Raw genomic sequence first — 19,783 nt, forward strand, 5'->3', positions numbered from 1 at the left:
TTAACACTGAAAGAACATGCGGTGCCCCCATGTTTGGTTTTGGTAATTGATGACAATCTCTATGGACTAATGGTTGCCTTGAGTTATATTTGAAGGATTTGTCCATAGGCATTTCTTGAAGTCCATGTGTTGGTTTCAAGGAGTTTATGTGGTGACCAAGGTGTTATTAAGGAATTATCCAAAGATTGGTCATGTGAGAGTAGAGCTTATTGCAAGCATGTCTTGAAGAAGAAGATTGAGTGATCATTCATGTTTACCTTCAAGACATCATCCAAATGAAGAGAGTTGGAAAGAGTCAAGGTTGATCAAGACTAAGTCAAGAGTGAATCAAGTTGATCAACACACAAAGCGCACAAGATGTACCGAGAGGGATCAAGCGATCCCATGGTGTGGTAAGCATTGTCAATTACGCTTTGTGTACTAACCCATGATCTTCGTGAGAGTTCTTTATGGGGTTAGGTTGCGGTGTGCAAGTTCAAGTGAAGCATCATGAAGAGATCAAATGCTTGAAGCTTGTCGTCCATTGTGGTGACAATGGACTTGTGAAGATGTGCGGAAGAGTGGCTCACCCATAGTGGAGTATGGGGGAGCAATCAACTAGTCTTCATCGAGCCAACACAACCAAGAAAGGTGGTCCAACTTGAGGGAGTCAAGATCGTCATCATCTAGCTCAAGTGGACCATGTGCAAGGCAAAGGTTTGCTCTTGATAGGTTTTCTATTTTACCGGTCTCATGATGGTAGTTGGGAGACCGGGTTATAGGATCGATTGCCGTACTATCAAGGGGGGCTCTCGATGAGTAGCTTGATCGTATCGTTCATAGAGAGCTCAAACCATTGCATCCTTGCATCATCTTTGTTGGTTCTTGTTTGGTTCTTCTCTTTGTGAGTTTTGGAGCTTATGGTCATCTTGATGACAAGCTCGAGTTCATCGAAAACGGAGTTCACTCGCATCTTCTATGATGTTTTCGATGTTGGAGGTTATGCCGGTTCTTCTCGGTTGGAGGTTTCACTCCTCTATTTGTTGGCATACCTCCCCTGCCTCTTCTTACTATATCCAACAAGCTTGAGTTTGCTCAATTCGGAGCTCATATGAAGAAGTTATGGCAGTTTTGGTTTTCTCCCTGCGGTAGTACCGCGGCCAGAGCGGCAGTACCGCTTATCGCCCCAAGCGGTAGTACCGCTGTCCAAAGCGGTAGTACCGCCTATGGCCATAAGCGGTAGTACGGCTACGGTTCCGCGCTGGTACCGCCTCGATTTTGGGTCTTGCACTTTTCGTGTCGAGTTTTGCAGTAGTTGCACGGCAGTAAGGCACGGCAGTTCCGCCTATAAGCGGTAGTACCGCCCCGATGGGCGGTGGTACCGCCTGTAAGCGGTAGTACCGCTCCGGTCGGGCGGTAGTACCGCTACTACATTTTTGGTCCCGTGTTCTGCTCCTCCAGCGGTAGTACCGCTGGGGTGCGCGGTAGTACCCCCCCAAGGTTCATGTTTGGTTGCTCCTTTTCCCTGCTTCTTCCGCCAGAGCGGTAGTACCGCTCGTGGAGCGGTAGTACCGCTCGTGTGCGGGCTGAGCACATAACGGTTGGATTTTTCCCCTTCTATAAAAGGGGGTCTTCTTCCCCAATGAACCTTATCTCTTGAGCTCGTGTTCTTCCCCCATTGTTGACCTTCTTCGAGCTTGCTAACTCTCAATCCCTCCATGGATTCTTGCTAGTTTTTGAGGGAAAAGAGAGAGGAGATCTAGATCCACATTTCCACCTATCACTTTCTCCTCTTTGTGAGGGGAACCCCTTGGATCTAGATCTTGGAGTTCTTGGTGTTCTCCTTCTTGTTCTTCCTCTCATTTTCCTCCCTAGCATTAGTTGCTTCGGTGGGACTTGAGAGAGAAGGACTTGGGCACTCCGTGTGCCATTGCCATTGCATTTGGTGCATCGGTTTGAGTTCTCCACGGTGATACGTGGAAGTTACAAGTTGAGAAGCTTATTACTCTTGGGTGCTTGGTGCCCTTGAGCTTGTTCCTCTTGGGTGCTTGGGCGCCCTAGACGGTTGGTGGTGTTCGGAGCTCAATCATTGTGGTGTAAAGCTCCGGGCAAGCGTCGGGGTCTCCAATTAGGTTGTGGAGATCGCCCCGAGCAATTTGACGGGTACCGGTGACCGCCCCCAAGGGTTGCCAAAGTGTACGGGTTCGGTGACCGCCCCCAAGGGTTGCCATTTGTACGGGTTCGGTGACCGCCCTCAAGGGTCCCTTAGTGGAATCACGGCATCTTGCATTGTGCGAGGGCGTGAGGAGATTACGGTGGCCCTAGTGGCTTCTTGGGGAGCATTGTGCCTCCACACCGCTCCAAACGGAGATTAGCATCCGCAAGGGTGTGAACTTCGGGATACATCGTCGTCTCCGCGTGTCTCGGTTATCTCTTACCCGAACCCTTTACTTATGCACTTTACTTTGTGATAGCCATATTGTTTCTTGTTATATATCTTGCTATCACTTAGTTGTTTACCTTGCTTAGCATAAGTTGTTGGTGCACATAGGTGAGCCTAGTTGTTGTAGGTTTTGTGCTTGTCAAATTAACCGCTAGGTTTATTCCGCATTTGTTCAAGCCTAAACCGTAATTATTTTAAAGCGCCTATTCACCCCCCCCCCTCTAGGCGACATCCACGATCTTTCAAACACCTATTGAGGCGGGGTTAAATGCAAACGAGGCGGGTCTGCTACGCGTGGTTGAGCCGTCGCCCTGGCCACGGGCGCCTCGGCGACCCGGGTTACACCGGGCGGGTTACTCGTTCCTGCTCCAGGCGTATTGAAAAGATTCCTTGCTTCAAACTCTAGGGGCAGACAGGTCTGATGGCTTCTTCGCATGCCGGCGTTCGAAGCATTTTGATCCAGATTAAGCCAGAAAGATTCTGCTTGGATCCGCTGCGACTCGGCTTCCAACGCAGCTCGCTCTGTTGCCATCCTAGCATTCTCAGCGTTGAGTGCCTCCTTAGCATGAGCTACCTCATCTCGTAACTTTGCAACCTCCACTTTATGTTGTGCTTGATTCGCCGGGGTTACCTCCGCAGCTAAGAGAGTTGCCATGGCATCCAGGAGTTCAAACAAAACTTGAGCTGGTGGGCGCATAGGGTCGCTCGCCCCGGCCGTTGCAGCAGCCGTTGAGCCGGAGGTCATAGCCGCAGCGGTCGATGAGTTTACCACCTGTTGCGTACCAGCCATAAAAACAGCAGCCCAGCTCGGTGGCTCGTAGGAGTCCGGAATACTGTCGCCATCTGAACAGCCCCCAAGCCCGCCGTCTTGCAATTGGTAGATCGATTCGGTTTCGCCGGTTGAGGATTCGTCACCTGAGTAGATTGATGTCTCTCCACCTAACATAGAACCTTCTTCAAGATCCGCCCCATGAACAAAACCAACGAAGGCAGGCTTCCTGGCGGGTCGTGCGCGCTGAGCCGTCTCGATCGTGTCGGTGCAGATGTCCGGCTCAGGCCCTGACTCCCCATTCTTGCCGATGAAGACATTAATCCCGCCGAAGGGGACCCGGTACCCGTACTCGATTGAGTCAGCCTCGGCACCTCAACCAGCGTTGTCGATGTATAGCTTTCCACGACGACTCTTGGTCATCCGTCCCACAGTGTATCCCTTGGTCCCTGCGAAGTCGCCCTTCAAGAACTCGAAACCACCGTGCTCAGGCCCCACGGTGGGCGCCAACTGTTGTGGATTTAACACGGTAGATGCCCTAGTGAAAGGACTTATGTGTGGAGCCATCGCACTAGGTTAGCTTAAAGGGGTTGAACGGGACAAAGGACACAAGGAGTTTACCCAGGTTCGGCCCCTCTCAACGAGGTAAAAGCCTACGTCCTGCTTCTAATTGTATTGCTCGAGTTTTGATTACAAGGGAGCGAATACGCTTGACCTAGTTCTCGATTGGTTGTCTCTTGAGTTAACCCGCCGCCGGGTCACCCCTTATATACAGGTTGATGCCCGGCAGCTTAGAGAGTCCCGGCCGGCTCACACAAACATGACCGGCTCGGTTTCTAACTAAACCTGCCTTGCAGAACAAGTTTAATACATAGCGGCTCACACCCTTGGGCTTCGAGTCTCCTCCGGGTCTTGGGCCTTCAATAAGTTTGCTCTATGAACCGCCATCTGTATTCTTGGACCCCATTGGGCCTTCTTATCTTAAGTCACCAACGGTGTGACCCGGCCCCTCCTGAGTGGGTCATACCTAGGAGTTATATCCCCAACACTTGGGATGCATGTCCATTTCTAAATACATAGGGGCGTGTGTTTTTAGAGATTTACATATGTTTAACAATGATATGTTAGAAAATCGGGCTTGGGAGATTGTTGGACAAGACAGATGGTTTGTGTGCAAGGGTCCTAGTTTTACGTTACTACCCACATGGGAACTTCCTTCAGGTCGGATGTCCTAAGGGTTCGTCGATCACTTAGCATGCTATATGCCAGGGAAGGAAAGCTCTAGAAGAGGGGTTTATTCACTGGATCGGAGATGTCCGGACAATCGAAATTCGGCATGATAAATGGATGCCAGGGACCATGACGATGAAGCTAACCTATAGATTGCCTAACGATCTGGTGCAACTTGTGGCGAATTTGATTGACAATGATGTGGGGCAATGGGACGAAAAACTAGTACATGCATTGTTCATTGCTTCGGCTGCGGATGCAATTTTGAAGATGCCTAGACCCAGAGTTCCTCTTAATGACTTCTAGGCATGGGACTGGGAACAATCTGGTATATTTTCAGTACTCTCGACACATGGGGGCTGATGGATCTTAAACTTGCAAATCAACATGCGTCGAGTGGTTCATCACATGGTGAAGAGGTATGGAAGGCTCTATGAAAACTACCAGTGCAACCAAAAAAATTGGATCTTTTGGTGGCGATTCCTAAAGAATTTTTTATGTGCCCATGGGAAGATGCAAAGGAGAAATGTGAGCATGCATGATGCTTTCTGCCCAATGTGCGGCAATAGCGAGGACTCCATCTTCCATGCATTGGTGCAATGTGAGCATGCACTTCTGTTTTGATGAGCAGTCGAAGCGTTTTTTGGTGCCAAATTCCCACGTTACACCCAGTAACATGGTAAGAGACATATTGTACTACCACTTCATAGGAAAAGAAATGCAACAATCATAGTGTCTGTTATGTGGACGATTTGGACGGGCCATAAGAAGTACACCCACAATGTGGCATAGTGTCGACCTCACTGTTCTATGGAATTGATAAGGGACTACATCAGAGTTTGAACATTCCGTAGCATGCGGCAACCACAATGTCGACCCAAGTGCAAACTTAGGAGGCTCCACAGCTGGTTTTGGTTGAATGAATACAGATGGAGCGACGGATGGGGTGAACCATTGCGTCGTGGAGGGAATCGTGTTGAGGGATCCCTATTTATCTTATCTGGTTGACATGTTGCAATTAGACATGATCCATCGTGATGGATAAAATGCCTAGAGGGCGGTTCTAAAAAAAACACTCTGCGCCTACTGCGACCGACGTATTGTCGAGCAAATGCTCACGACGTGCATGCCTAAGTCTTGTAAAACACCGGATATTTGTTTCTCATTTCTTTTCATTTTCCTTTTTGGATTTAGGTTTTCATTTTTTTAATTCAAATTATTTTTTTGTGCTTACCTTTTCTGGACCTGAACATCCCCCCCACCAAGGTACATGAACACATATGCACAATTTGTTTTCTGGCGGAATATTTATATCTATATATGAATTTGTTTTATAGTATAAATTTTTGATGCTTTTTAAATTAAATTCACAGAATATTTTAATAGTATGAACATTTCAAAAAATCGTAATATATTTTTCCCTTGTCCTACAACATACTCCCCCGTCCCCTTAGGGCATGTCCAACGCGGACGCTAGCGGAGGGGCGCCAGGATAGGTATCCTGGTCAACTGGCAGTTCCGCTTTTAATTCCTGGCGTCGCTCAAGCATCGATGCAAGAAGTAGCAGCGAGCGCTTCAGCCACTTTTGCTTTGCGGGATAACATGCACCGATTTTATTAGCGCCTATAAACTAGCGCCTTACGTTGAAACAAACCAACGCTTAGATAGTTTTCTGATTTTATGATATATTTTTATTTCCCTAAGCGCCCGTATAAGCGGCTTGCATTGAAGATGCCCTTAGGGCATGTCCAATGCGGCGCTTAAACACAGGCGCTAGGGTCTAAATCCCGGCCAATTAGCGGTTGCTTTCTTTAATCCTGGTGTCAGGTGAAGCGTCGACCCAAAAGTGTGCATCGAGCGCCAGGCACTTTTCCTTCCTGCTGTAAGCGCCAAGGCTGTTTGATTAGTCCATGTAATTAGCATCTGCCGTTGTAAGCCCGGGCGCTTAGATGTGTTTTTATTTTTTTCATCTTTATTTTTTCCTTCATTAGCATCTATACAAGCGGCTCCCATTGGAGATGCCCTTATTGATCAAAGTATTTATTATTTTCTAAAGAGAGAAAAACAGATCCGTAAATGGGCCGACCCAATTAGGAGAGAGCCCACCCAACCGGGGGTGCGGTCGGTCGTGTCTCTCAAACCCTCGTCTCTTCCCCCGGCCCCCCGACCCACCCAGACCCAGAGAGAGCCGCCCCCGCCCCCGCCGCCCCCGCCCCCGCCCCCGCCAAATCCAAATCGAAATCGAAAGCAATGTCGCCGCCGGCTTTGACCACGGCCGCCACCACCATTGCGATGGCCGCGGGAACTGTGGAGCTGGTGAGGGGCGCCGTGGAGGCCATCTCCCACCTGACCGAGAAAAGGTGCCGCAAGTGCCGTCGCATGGTCAAGAAACGAGAGCTGGTGAAGCACTTGGAGGACCATCTGTAAGTAGTAGTAGTAGTTGGATCTCGATCGATCGACCCTCTCTCTCTGCTTGACTCCATCCATCCATATGTTGTGTTGGTCACCTCTCGATTGGGATTGGGTGCAGGGACGAGTACGAGAAGCTGTATGCTACTGACAAGGGAGCCCTGGAGCGCAAGATCGAGCGTTTGTATGAGATGCGACCCCCTCCCTCCCTCCGTCCTCTGTTTGTTTGATTGGCTAACTGCGTTTGCGTGCAGGGAGGCACTGGAGGAGAGGTTAAGAGAGGAAAAGGCAGAGCTCCTACACAAGCTTGAGACCATGTGCGTGCGTCTAGCTTGAATCATTCCCCTTTTTTTCTTGTTTTTCACCTCCCAAGCAAGGAGTGTGACTGATTCTTGTTTCATCAGTGACAAGGATCACAAAGAAGAGAAGAGGCGTCTCAAAAAAGATAAGTCTCAGCTTAAGAAGGAGCTGGTGCAAGCCAAAAATGAGGAGGCCCGGCTCAGGGCCCTGGCGCTCTCTGAAATCAGGATCAAGTGCAAGCTCTGCAACGAAACTGTGCTTGCCAAAGACCGTGAGTCCCACATCGAGATTCACAGGTAGCTTAGCACTGTCATTCTGTTCCAGGTTTTATACACTAGGAAAAATCAATCTGTGATTTATTTTGACATAAATAGCACCTCCTGTCTGTTATGAATAACATCCATGTGAGTGCAACCTAAATTACAACCATCTCTACACCTACATTTTCATCTCTGATATCAAAATTGCTTTGCTTGCACCTCTGCAGAACGGAGCGTCGCATGTTAAGCAAACACCTTTCAGGGAAGCATTTGTGAACACACCATCAAGGTAAAGCCAAACATACATGTCTTGTACCTCCTCTTCTTTGCTAAACTGGTGCAGCTGAAACAAAAAAATACTTGTTTTTTAGCTCTCTATCAACTGAATGTCCTAGCTAGGAATACTACTAGTGCTTGGCTTTCAAAATGAACAACAGAAACTAAATTTGCGCACCAAACATGTTTATTTATCTACACTTTCACTATGTTGAATTGCATGCTAACATACTACTCCCTCCGTCCAAAATTACTTGTCGCTCAAACGGATGTACCTAGTACTATGTTGTCAAGTTGTTTGATGTGAAACATGCTTCATATTCATAGCACAACTTGTTTAAGGACACATGTCTCTTTGCTAAACTGGTGCTATTAACAGCATAATCATGCTTTTTTGACCTCTCTATCAACTGAAATGCAACTAGCGAGGAATAATTAGCGGTGCAAGGCTTTCGAAATGAACAGCAGAAATTAGTTTTGTACCCCTCAGACAGAGATAATGTTGTCAATTGCCTAACTTGTAATAATGTTGTGAAACATGCTTCATGTTCAAGCTCAAACTTGTTTCTAAGGACATGCCTCTTTCTTGAGCTCTCTATGAACTGGATGTCCTAGCTAGGAATAATTCTAGTGCTTGGCTCTCAAAATACTTTTGTACCCTGAATAGGGAGAAACCACCCCAAGCATGTTTATTTATCTACAGCTTTGCTTTGTGAAACTCCTCAACCATGTTAACATATTTAATAATGTTGCGAAGCTGACTACCAATTTGATGTGAAGCATGCTTCATATTCGTAGTACAAACTAGTTAAGGACACATGTGTCTTTGCTAAACTGGTGCTATTGACAGCATAATCATACTTTTTTGAGCTCTCTATCAACTGAAATGCAACTAGCTAGGAATAATAATGGTGCAAGGCTTTCTAAATGAACAGCAGAAATTAGTTTTGTACCCTCAAATAGAGATAATGTTGTGAACTGGTGCAACTCAAACAAACAAAAAATGTCATACTCATGCTTGTTTTTGAGCTCTCTATGAACTGAATGTCCTAGCTAGGAATGATACTAGTGCTTGGCTCTCAAAATGAACAGAAATTAGCTCTCTATGAACTGAATGTCATACTCATACTATTTGTACCCCCAAATAGGGAGAAACCCCAAGCATGTTTACTTATCTACAGCTTAGCTTTGTGAAGCTGCTCGACCATGCTAATATATTTAATAATGTTGTGAAGCTGACTACCAATTTGATGTGAAGCATGCTTCATATTTAGTACAAACTAGTTAAGGACAGATGCCTATTTGCTAAAATGGTGCTATTGACGGCATACTCTTGCTTTTTTGAGCTCTCTGTTAACTGAGGTACAACTAGCAAGGAATACTAGTAGTGTTTGACTTTCAAAATGAAGAGCAGAAATTAATTTTGTACCCCCAAACAGAGATAAACAAGTTTATTAGCTGACATTATCCAGGGAGTGCCAGGCACAAAAAAGCTTCTGAGAATGCATTTTGTTAAGCTGGGTTCAACAATGATGGAATCAGTGTAACCTGTTTGATCATTTCATCTTATTTTACCTTGTGCTGCACATCATCATCCACATCTGGCGCACAATGTGAGAAGAGAACATAAATGAAGTAGCATAACTTACTTTGTCTTTCTTTCTGGTGCTTGCAGGAAGCAGGTATAACATGCAGATGAATGCTCAAAGATGCTGAATGAGTTGAATAAAAAGTCTTCCTTCATTCAAAACTATTCATAAACTGTTAAAGAAATTTTGAGCATGTTTGCTATACATTGGACGGTGCTGAGTTCACAAGCCAAACATACGAGAACGTAGACCGAGTGCTAGTAAGTCATGGTCCATTTGGGATGAAATGTTCCTAATTATTAATTGCAGAATGTTGGTGAAAGCTTTAGCGTTAAATTAATTTCATTAGTATTGGGATGTGTATGATTTCGTTACTAACTTGATGCCAAGGGATGTGGTTCAAAAAGTCAACTTACAGTGACCAGCAGTCTAAAATCAAGGGTAAGCACTGGCTCGGGTAAACCTGCACTCCCCTAGCAGAGATGCATCTAGACCATTTGTTTGACTGGGTATTTTTGGTTTATTTCTACAACCTGGCAGCTGGGTTAGTTGATTTGTGCTTATCCTTGTTTGTAGAAATAATTGTCTTTCTTTTGAGAAGGATAGCAGTAGTAGGCAGGAGGGTAACATAAAACGATTACCTAGAGCCCATGGGTCATAAGACACAAGACATCATATGTTGTGGCACTAGCAAATCCATTTCGCGGAGTTGCAGGTCGCCTACATATACCTGGACATGGAAAGGGGTAGATCATATCATAATCCAAGGTCCTGATGAACACACACACACACATGTACAGTAAGGAAATTGCAAAACTGTTGCCTCTGTGTGAGAAATCTCCATGGATGTACAGGGAGTGTGTGTGTGTGTGTGTGTGTGTGGAGGGACTAGCAAAGGCAAAACACAAAGGAAATTGACAAGGTGATTACCAGGAATGCATGTGTCTAAGCAAAGCTCCGTATGGATCAGGATGGACACCTTCAAAAGACATCAAATGCAGTAGCAGCATAGGGCTTCTTGCCACGAGCAAATCCATTTCGCCGGGGTTGTGTGTCATTGACACGCCTGAAGAAAAAAATTCCAAGCTCCTGATGAACATATGATTAAAAAAAAGGAAAAACTGTTGCTTGTGCGTAGTACACAAAATTAAGATTGGATGTAATCTATCCAGAGAGATAATGAGTTGACAATGGAGGTTTGGCTGCTACCCCACGAGAGCACGTGAACAACTCCATTGCGCATCCCCGAAGGATGAGCAACGGAATGGACACACCAGATTTTTTTTCCTCTGTTCGAGTTCTTCCATGGGGCTAGTTAATCACATATCCCAAAGAAATGTTTCATACTCCAATGGCTTCCCTATGAGCCAAGGAATCCAACAAGATACCGATAAACATGCATATATGTACAACAAGGAAATTGAAAAAAAGAAGCACAAATATGATAGCCTGCAGCATGAAAAGACACATAAATTTTGGTAAATTATTGTGTTTTTGTTCCACTAGAATATAAAAATCAAGATCTTATTACTTGGTAGAAACACAGAAATACTACTCCCTCCTATCCATATGACTTATCGCTCAAACGCATGTATCTAGTGCTAGATGCATCCATTTAAAAAATCAAAATCGTAAGAGAAACACACACAAAATTAATTTTTTGTTAAAAGTCAAATCAAATCACAAGCAAAAGTATCACTTGCATGTTCTTACGCTAAAAAAACTCACTCTCATCCGTCCCGTGTCTTAAACACTAGATGTCAAATTTCTATTTATTTTCCCTTTGGTACATGGACCAAAGGAAAACTCTGTTTCTTTTTTTCCTTTTCTTCTTTCCTAAACCAAATAGACGCACCAAAGAAAATTTCCATACTCCAACTATTTTCCTCTGCTTTTACTACGAGTAAAGAAATATGAAATCGTTTAGATCACTAATCTAAAATGACTAATTAAGATTACTCTAGCATAGCATTGGACACCAAGTTTTTTAATCTTAGCACATACCCTCATATCACCTTAGCACTGGTGAAAAGTGGACTATAACAATGAAAGCAAAGAATGTGAGGATTGGTGCTTAAAGATTAAAAGGCTTTAGCGACACCGCTAGGCTAATAAAATGTACTTTGGATTGTTATAGTTATCTGTATTAATTAGGAGGATCTATGAAAGTGGTACTAAGGGGTGTGGAAAAAAAGAGCTCATCAAAGAGTGTTTTATAGGCCACCAAAAGTAAAGGAATTGCAAGAAGAGGTTTGAGAAAAAAAAAATCTTGAAAAATAATAGACTGCATGAATTCTTGGAAAAAATCCCAAAGAGTTTGAAATCCTTTTAGGAAAAATTCCCACAGATCCAAACACCCTAAAAACCGTATTCCGGTGAATCTTCTGAACAAGGATTTTTTTTTTTTTGCTTTGTCATCCGCTGATATACAGAAGATTAAAAAAAACTCTGCACACAGCTGGGATATTCGTTTTGCCCGATGGATGGGAAATATCTGTAATATTGTAACATAAAATACAGACAGATCCAGCCTGCAAGACAAGACAGAAGAAACATGGCGGTAAACAAGGATGGATTCGTGAGATGCGACTCGTTTCTTTCTTAGATTAGATTAGAGGGGGCCGGGGATTAGATTAGATTAGATGAAAGAAGAAACAAGCTAGCCTAGCAGTAGCAGAGGACTCACCCACCCATGAGACGAACAAGCGCTAGCTGGGGGAGCTCGGCCCGGCCGCCGTGAGAGTCTCCGGGAGCCACCGTACCTTGACCGTGCTGTTTCCCATCTGGACATGGAGGGGAGGTACGTTGCTGCCGTCCGGCCAGCGGGCCTGCGTCTTGATCTGGCGGGGCCAGATGCCTAGATCCATCTCTCTCGCCATCGCCATGGAAGAAGGGTGCACTGTGGCAGGGGGTTGGTTGCAAGGAAGGAAGGGTGAGGCCATCGATCCTTCCGTGGTGGCAGGCAGTTGGAAGTAGGAGGCCGGAGATCTGAGGAGAGGAGCAGGAGAGAGAGGCGGCTAGGCTAGGGTTTCCCTTGTTGGGTCCAGGCAGCAGCGAGAAGATAAGGCGCATCCAGATCTGACAACCGATTTAGTAGTACGTATTTGACAAAAGTTAATACGTATGGTGGGTGGCAGGCAGGCGCATGCGCATGCGTGGGGTTTCTCTTTCTTTCTTTTGCAATCCGTATATGGGCACGCACGGATTTTCACGTCATGCCTGACCTGACCGACCGCCTGACTGACTCGACCGAGGGGTGGCCTAACCAACTAGCAAGGTCCGCTTCCATTCACATTTCACAAGCCAGGATCAAACATATGATGAATACTCACGTTCAACACATAATGTTTCCTACCCCTAAAAAAAAAACACATAATGTTTCCTCCTCCTGCTCATTTTCTTTTCTTCCGACCGTAAGAGCAACTCCAACCCGCCGAACAGCGGATTTGTCCGCCTTTTGTCCGTTTAGGTCGGCCCGACGGACATCAACCTTCGCTTTCACGTTTTGGTCGGCATATGCACCCAACGCTGACCCGACCCATTTTTACGGCGCGTAAAATAAAAAGAATAGAAATAATTTGAAAATAAAAAACAAACATTTAATTAAACATAAAAGCCGGCCACGAAGGCCGGCGATAGTCCACGTGTTCACATCTATCTATACCTATTATTAAAAGGAGGTGATATTCTTGGTTTGGTCATCTTAGTTCGGTCCGTGGTAAAAACTTAGGTACCTACGCATCGCAAGCGTTTCCTCTGATTCACGCACGGCCGTACCAGTTTTGTTAGCGTGGCTATTTTCTATTTTGTAGGCCCAGATCGTCTCTATCTCATCTTAGCCCATGGACCAAGACTGGTGGGCCTCAAAAAATCTCTCCTCTAATGTTAAGGAAAAAAAATCTCCTCTCGTGCGATCTCCACGAGCACGATGCCCCACCGAGGCCGACTCGATTTCCTCTTGCGTTGATCCCTTCTTTATTCTCTCCTTCCTTTTTGCTGTTGTCGCCCGTCTTCTGCCCCAAGACAAACTCCTATTCCAAGTCGAGCACACGCCCATGGGGTGACCGTGCTCCTTTTCCGTTCCATAGGCCGATGTAGGCATGTATAAAGACGCCTTAACTCCCTCGATCGAACCCCTGCTCGATTGCTTCCAGTTCTTAAAGCTACTTCAATCTCGTCGTTGCGCCGTGCTCAACATTGATGTGTCGTGGTTCTTCCAACCTTACCGGAATCTTGCCGTTCTTACCTTGCCGGATCTTCATAGTGTGGGCTACAGATATTTATATACGCAGTCGTACGCAAGCTTTGGGTCTCCGTTCTCTCCGCCGCTGCCTCCTACGGCCGGAGCAGCGTTGCCATCCGCAGTCCCGCATCTGGGCTTCAATGGCTGGAGCCGCACCACCGCCCTCCATCCCCAGGCTCCACACAGCCACGCTCGGCTCCATCATCGCTCGTGCCTGCCCTCACTCGTACAACGTCGCAACATTCATGGCTTCAGAGACCACGGCACCCGGCTGAGACGCGGGCATGCTTTGGCGCTGGCTGGAAGGGGACCGGCGTGGACGTCCTGCTCCTCCCGGCCGAGCTCCTTAACGACACGTCGGCACCTGCGGCACTACAGATGCCTACTTGGCCACTGGCTGGAAGGGGACGCACGGACGTCCTAATCCTCTAGGCCAATCTCCTCCACGGCGCCTATGCTGCCTGCGACCCAGGCCAGGCCTGCTTGGCCGCTGGCTGTATGTGGAGTTCCGGACTCGATGGATGAGTAACTGAGGACAAAGGGAGCACGACAGGCAAGGAAGGAATGATGGATATGTGAGAAGAAGCGAGCTCCATTATAAAGAAAAACGATACTGGGAGATAAAGGGATTATATGGGTTATTTTGATGGCTGTTGGTAGTAGCAGGGATGGTGAAAATAAATCTGCGGCATGTCTTTTTGAGGGCTGCATGAAGGAGTTGAAAACCCCGTTCAAAAAGGGAAGGAACTGAAAACTCGAGCCTGGTCCATCTGTGTGCGAGAGAGCAAAACCAGGTTTGGCAAATCTTGTGAATAGTATATCCACTCAAGGTGAATCGGTGAGTGTATGATGATGCAACACCAGATTGGTATCTACTCCCTCCGTTCCTAAATGTAAGTCTTTTTAGAGATTCCATTACAAACTACATACGGATGTATATGGACATATTTTAGAGTGTAGATTCACTCATTTTGATCCGTATCTAGTCCATAGCGGAATCTCTAAAAAGACTTATATTTAGGAATGGAGGGAGTAGTATTCAATCAGTCCTGTATCACGATTGCTTCAGTGGGGGTTTAAATTATAGTCTACTTTTACTCAGATATTTTATTGAAGTTTCCCACTATTTGTTACGTAATGATCAACAAAGTTAGATCTTTGTGGGTATAGTGAATTTCCCTTTTGTTTGCATGAGTTACACTTACACTTAATTAGTATGGTCAGATTACGTAAACTGCACATGGTGATTTTATATGCTCTGACAGAGAACTTTTAAATCGGTCAAATTATCTGTACAGTTAATCTATTTAAGAGATGAACATAATAGCACATGTACCTCTAACTTAAACATAATATATCCGATTATTTCCATCTACCACAAAAGAGACAAAATTACAAGAAGAGGATCCGTCCGTCGACATATGGTCGTCCGAATCTTCGGTTCAAGAGTGGACAGGATTCATTATCTCGTCAGCCCATGACCGGACATTATACTCACCCGCATCAAGGTCATCAAGAATGCAGTGAAAAAGATGGTAGAGGTACTGGCCACGATCCCCATCGTGTGGGGCCACTATGGTGACAGTACACAACCGGAATTCACGACGGGGTTGAGGTAGATCTGTGCCAGGATCTTAAGCAATTATGCATGTGATGTCATGTCGATGTACACGATGCAGGGCGGGAATGGTGTCAACCGCGACACGGTGAGAGGTAAAAATATACATAATCCTTTCATGTTTTCTCCTGTCGGTTTTCATGGCGGTTATGTTTTAATAGTCTATCCCGTTGCAACGCACGGGCAATTTTCCTAGTCCGACATAAAAAAAAGCTAGCTACGAGGCGGCGCGCTGCCCTAGGCGTACTCGTCGTTGTCGTCGGGCCCGATGAGGTCGATGACCGTCGGCGCAGGGCCGGCCCAAAGAAACATCGTGTTCCAAAGGCCCTTCATGTCGAAGGGATCCGGTTGGGTAATCAATCGAAGGACAACCACCAAGCCATGGACTAAAGAACAAAGGCCACGACATCAAGATCCACCACCATCATCATTATTCGTGCCATTATCATCAACTCCCTCATCTGGTTTCCTTTTTGTATTTGGTTTTTGGTTTTATTCTTTCTTCCTCCTATTTTATTTGTTCTTAATTTTCACCAACATTTTAAAATTGCATGAACATTTTCCTTTTTGAGGGGTGCATGAACACTTTCAAACATTACATGAACAATTATTTAATCAAATGGCTTTACATAACACTTTTTGTAAAACGCATGACTTTATTGGAAAGTTACAAATGTTTTCTTATTTTTCATACTATGTACAAATATTATATATTTGTAACACAATATTTAATTTGCATTTTTATTATCAAATACAATATGTTTGATTCATTATTATTGTATAAAAAGCCAGAAAAATAGAAGAGAAAAATGAACATGGGCTGCGGCCGAGGTGGCCCATTTAAAAATCCTGTGGCCGTTTTGCCCTGCACGTTCTACTTTTATTTTGATTTTTTTAGAAGATATTGGGAATTAGTATCAAACACTAGTCTACGTCGGTCGGTACCGAACCCGGGCCATACATAAAGCGTTTCCCAGCGTGAGCAGACGGCCGCAAGGATCTCGGTTGCTTCCAAGCTTTGATTCTACTTGGTGCGTGTTGCTCATCTCGTCGGAAAGAAGTACCTAATTAAGCAACCTCGATCGGCAGGGCCATGGCAGACCGGTGCAAGATTTCTGCTACCATGGTAGCTCAATCTGAGAAAAAGTCATCATGCGTGATCAAGGTAGACGGATACTCAAGAGAAAAACGGAAATTGGCAACTATTCAAGAAAGGCAAGTATATGAATATGACTTCTCCCCCTTTCAGTGTTGGAGGCCACAACTGGGTTGTGAGATACTACCCCAACAGTGACTCGGCAAAACCTGCGGGCTTCATGGTCGTTTGCCTGGTTCTTGATTCAGCTGATGCCACCAACGTGAAGGCGGAAACCATATTTAGCATGATTGACAACAAGGATGGGCTACCAATGCGGCCGCACACCCGTGATCATGTCTTCCCACACAAAGGTTCATCTATTCGCTACACGTTCCAGCAAGCTACTTTAGAGGGATACACGCATCTAGTGGATGACTGTTTCAGCATCCGGTTTGATCTAACCTCGTCATCAACAACACCCAAAGTGAAGAAAAAGACCAGTTTGTTGCGATTCCACCAAGCGACTTGCATCGCCACTTCGGCAACCACCAAGCGACTTGCATCGCCACTTCGGCGACCTGCGAGAGACCATGGATGGAGCGGATGTCACTTTTCTTGTGCGCGGGGACAAGTTCTCGGCCCATAGGCTCGTGCTCGCTGCTAGGTCACCCGTATTCAAGGCAGAGCTCTTTGGGTCCATGAAAGAGAAAGACGACAATCTAGTTGAAATTCATGAGATGGAAGCTCACGTGTTCAAGTGCTTGCTCTATTTCATATACACCGACACGCTACCCGCTCTTGAGATGGGAAGTCTAGATGTGACGATGGCTAGCCATCTGCTCGTGGCGGCGGACAGGTACAACATTGAGAGGCTGAAGCTGAGCAAGCACAAGCTATGCAACCACATCCATGCCGGTATGGTGGCGACTAGCTTGGTTTTGGCTAAGCAGCATACTTGTCATGGGCTAAAGAAAGCATGTCTGCAGTTCCTTGCCTCTCCCTCCAATTTGCGGACGATGATGGCAAGTGATGGCTATGAGCATCTGAAAAGCAGCTGCCCGTCTGTCCTTAGAGAGCTCATTGCTAGGCCCATACCGATTCCGCTCGAAGCAGCCAAGGATATTATCTTGGCAATTTTAGTAGTATGGCTTGATCGTCGCTCATAAATTAGTTTAATGTTTAGGCATGTTTCAACTTGGTTCTATTAAGTATGGTTGCATGTGTATACCTGCCCACAACCGAAAAAACACTATCTATGTTCGTTGCCTGTTCGTTTTGATCGAAAACAAAAATCTTCTATCTCTCTCTCTCTCTCTCTCTATCTATATATATACATATATATATATATGTGTGTGTGTGTGTGTGTGTGTGTGTGTGTGTGTGTGTGTGTTTAGATTGCAGGTATAATGTGACTGATTGGTTGTTGCCTGGATTTTCTATTTGCTGAGATGCATGTTTGGTGTACTGTTTTTCTTTCGTTTGCTCGCCTCAGTTCTTGTTATGGTTTGCAAGAAATTTAACTGAAATGATACTAGAAGGCACGTCTTGAACCCGGGTACATATGAACCTGCTTTTCGAAAAGGTATTTTAAATGTGTTTTAAAATGCCAAAAATTTCGAAACAAAATTTCATGTGTACATGTTTGCAAAATATGTCTGCGGCCCAAAGTTTTGCGGAAGAAATGTCGTTTTTATTTTGTGTCGACAAGAAAGACAATTTTCAGTGGTCCTAAATAGCGTTCCGCGACAAATTATTTTGTCCTTTTTGCACAGGCTAAAAGAAAAGTTATTTTTCCGTGAAATTTTCTGAGCGCTCATAGAATGTGTGTTCCGAAGTGGGTTCATGTGTGCCTGTGTTCATCCATGTATCTTCCAAAATAGTACCCCTTGCTTGTTATGGCTTGTTAAATGAGTATGGGTCACGTCCAGCCGTCGATCCGCTTCTCACCAAAGTCGTCCCCGTATCGGAGTAATATTCCTAATCCTAGTAGTAGTTAGTTAAAGACAAGGCCTCTTGCCATAGGTCGACGTTAGGGGTAATTAGCCGTTGTATTTGAGTTAGTATACAATACCAAATTGTGTCATATAAGCTGTGTCCTAGTGCACGTAGGAGCAATACTACCAGCGTGCGTGTTTCGCCAGAAAAAGCAGCGCATCTTGGGCAGGCAGTTTCGTCGAGAATCAGTCGACGTCAATACCATTATCCATTAGCCCTGCAATAGGATAGGATATACTTCCTTCGTTCGGAATTACTTGTCGCGGAAATGGATGTATCTTACGTCTAGATACATCCATTTCCGCGACAAGTAATTCCGAACGGAGGGAGTAGTAATTAATGGCAGATGAGTGCAAGGTTTGTGCCGTGAATATAGATGAGAGAGGGTCATACTTGGTCAAGGTAGATGGACACTCAAGAGCCAAGGGGCTGTTCAACAAGGGCGAGTACATGGCTTCTCCCCCTTTCAGTTTTGGAGGTCACCAATGGTTTGTGGTGTATTACCCAAACGGAAACGGTGACGACTCGGAAAAACATGTTGGTTACAACATACTCGTGAGCATGGTTCTTGATTCACCCGACGCCAAGGATATCAAGGCCGAAGTCAAATTTTGCGTACTTGCAAAGGACGGGCTACTGGTACAGAAACTCAGCTGTACCGTCGCTGATTGCATCTTCCAACAGAAAGATTCAACATGCGACTACTTTGTGAGGCGGGATGTTTTTGAGCGGCCCGATCATAATAGATGACTGTTTCAGCATCATGTGCGACCTAACTATCATCAAGAATAATAATAATACCCTCCATCAAGAAACTATGGTTCCTCCAAGCGACTTGCATCGGCATCTCGGCAACCTCCTAGAGAGCATGGATGGAGCCGACGTCACCTTTCTTGTCGGCGAGGACAAGTTCTTGGCCCATAGGGTCGTCCTTGCTGCTAGGTCATCTGTATTCAAGGCGGAGCTCCTCGGCGCCATGAAGGAGAAGGCCAACAATCTCGTTGAAATCAAGGAGATGGAATCCGATGTGTTCAGGTGCTTGCTCCGTTTCATATACACCGACTTGCTGCCTGATCTTCAAAACATGCCTAGTAACCAAGGTGAGGCACGTCGAGATGTGGTGATGGCTAGCCATCTACTCGTGGCAGCTGACAGGTACAACGTCGAGAGGCTAAAACTGATATGCGAGCACAATTTATGCAGCAACATTGATACCAACATGGTGGCTACCAGTTTGGCCTTAGCTGAGCAGCATAGCTGCAAGCGACTCAGGGAAGCTTGCCTGCGGTTCCTTGTGCTGAAATTTTGTCTATTTTCGGCCTAGTCCAATAGCAGTTTCAGAAATTCCTAATAAATCCTAGAGGCCCACGCAGCCCATTCGTGCAAGGCAAGAGGTGGAACTAAAGTTTAGTCCCACATTGCTAGTTTAGAGGGAGTTGGACCTCTTTATAAGGGAGGCTCTTTCTCCACATGTGTGAGGATGAGAACAAGAGGGACATCCACGCGTGCTCCTCCTCTGCTGCCCGCCTCGCCACGCCTCGTCACGGCGCGGGTTGCGGGTTGCGGAAATGAGCCGAGCCGATGTCTAAATTTT

The 19,783-nt window shown here is 45.7% G+C and overlaps 2 protein-coding genes and 1 long non-coding RNA gene across 5 annotated transcripts; 2 read left to right on the top strand and 1 right to left on the bottom strand.

The window, feature by feature from the left end:
* Nucleotides 1–6,637: 6,637 nt before the first annotated feature.
* LOC120968047 (uncharacterized) lies at nucleotides 6,638–9,606 on the top strand. Of its 2 annotated transcripts, XM_040394430.3 has the most exons (6): nucleotides 6,638–6,844; nucleotides 6,952–7,014; nucleotides 7,085–7,147; nucleotides 7,235–7,426; nucleotides 7,618–7,679; nucleotides 9,342–9,606. In XM_040394430.3, exons 1-5 carry the CDS (start codon nucleotides 6,672–6,674, stop codon nucleotides 7,664–7,666), a joined length of 540 nt encoding a protein of 179 aa, XP_040250364.2. In that variant the 5' UTR covers nucleotides 6,638–6,671; the 3' UTR covers nucleotides 7,667–7,679; nucleotides 9,342–9,606. The 2 variants fall into 2 exon arrangements, with proteins under 2 accessions (XP_040250364.2, XP_040250363.2); XM_040394429.3 differs by having other exon boundaries at nucleotides 7,618–9,606.
* Nucleotides 7,456–12,352, bottom strand: LOC120968048 (uncharacterized). Of its 2 annotated transcripts, none has more exons than XR_006666220.2 (3): nucleotides 11,946–12,352; nucleotides 10,186–10,321; nucleotides 7,456–9,985 (listed from the first exon to the last, which is right to left on the bottom strand). It is a non-coding gene; the product is annotated as an uncharacterized lncRNA (long non-coding RNA). The 2 variants fall into 2 exon arrangements; XR_006666219.2 differs by having other exon boundaries at nucleotides 11,942–12,347.
* A 3,567-nt stretch (nucleotides 12,353–15,919) lies between these two features.
* LOC141026382 (uncharacterized) lies at nucleotides 15,920–19,513 on the top strand. Its single transcript, XM_073502843.1, has 6 exons — nucleotides 15,920–16,387; nucleotides 16,461–16,644; nucleotides 16,685–17,336; nucleotides 17,589–17,595; nucleotides 18,566–18,828; nucleotides 18,977–19,513. The coding sequence occupies exons 1-6, from the start codon at nucleotides 16,210–16,212 to the stop codon at nucleotides 19,511–19,513; spliced, it is 1,821 nt and encodes a 606-aa protein (XP_073358944.1). The 5' UTR covers nucleotides 15,920–16,209.
* Nucleotides 19,514–19,783: the final 270 nt, after the last annotated feature.

The sequence above is a fragment of the Aegilops tauschii genome, chromosome 7 (assembly GCF_002575655.3).
Source record: "Aegilops tauschii subsp. strangulata cultivar AL8/78 chromosome 7, Aet v6.0, whole genome shotgun sequence".
Taxonomy (NCBI): Eukaryota; Viridiplantae; Streptophyta; class Magnoliopsida; order Poales; family Poaceae; genus Aegilops; species Aegilops tauschii.

Excerpts from the sequence above, each read along its gene's own strand:
- LOC120968047 (XM_040394429.3), top strand. The coding sequence starts at position 6,672 with ATGTCGCCGCCGGCTTTGACCACGGCCGCCACCACCATTGCGATGGCC. Across the intron at positions 6,845-6,951 it reads AAGCACTTGGAGGACCATCT|GGACGAGTACGAGAAGCTGT; the intron begins GTAAGTAGTAGT and ends GATTGGGTGCAG. Across the intron at positions 7,148-7,234 it reads CTACACAAGCTTGAGACCAT|TGACAAGGATCACAAAGAAG; the intron begins GTGCGTGCGTCT and ends TTGTTTCATCAG.
- LOC141026382 (XM_073502843.1), top strand. The coding sequence starts at position 16,210 with ATGGCAGACCGGTGCAAGATTTCTGCTACCATGGTAGCTCAATCTGAG. Across the intron at positions 16,645-16,684 it reads GATGACTGTTTCAGCATCCG|AAAAAGACCAGTTTGTTGCG; the intron begins GTTTGATCTAAC and ends CCCAAAGTGAAG. Across the intron at positions 18,829-18,976 it reads TTGCAAAGGACGGGCTACTG|AATAATAATAATACCCTCCA; the intron begins GTACAGAAACTC and ends ACTATCATCAAG.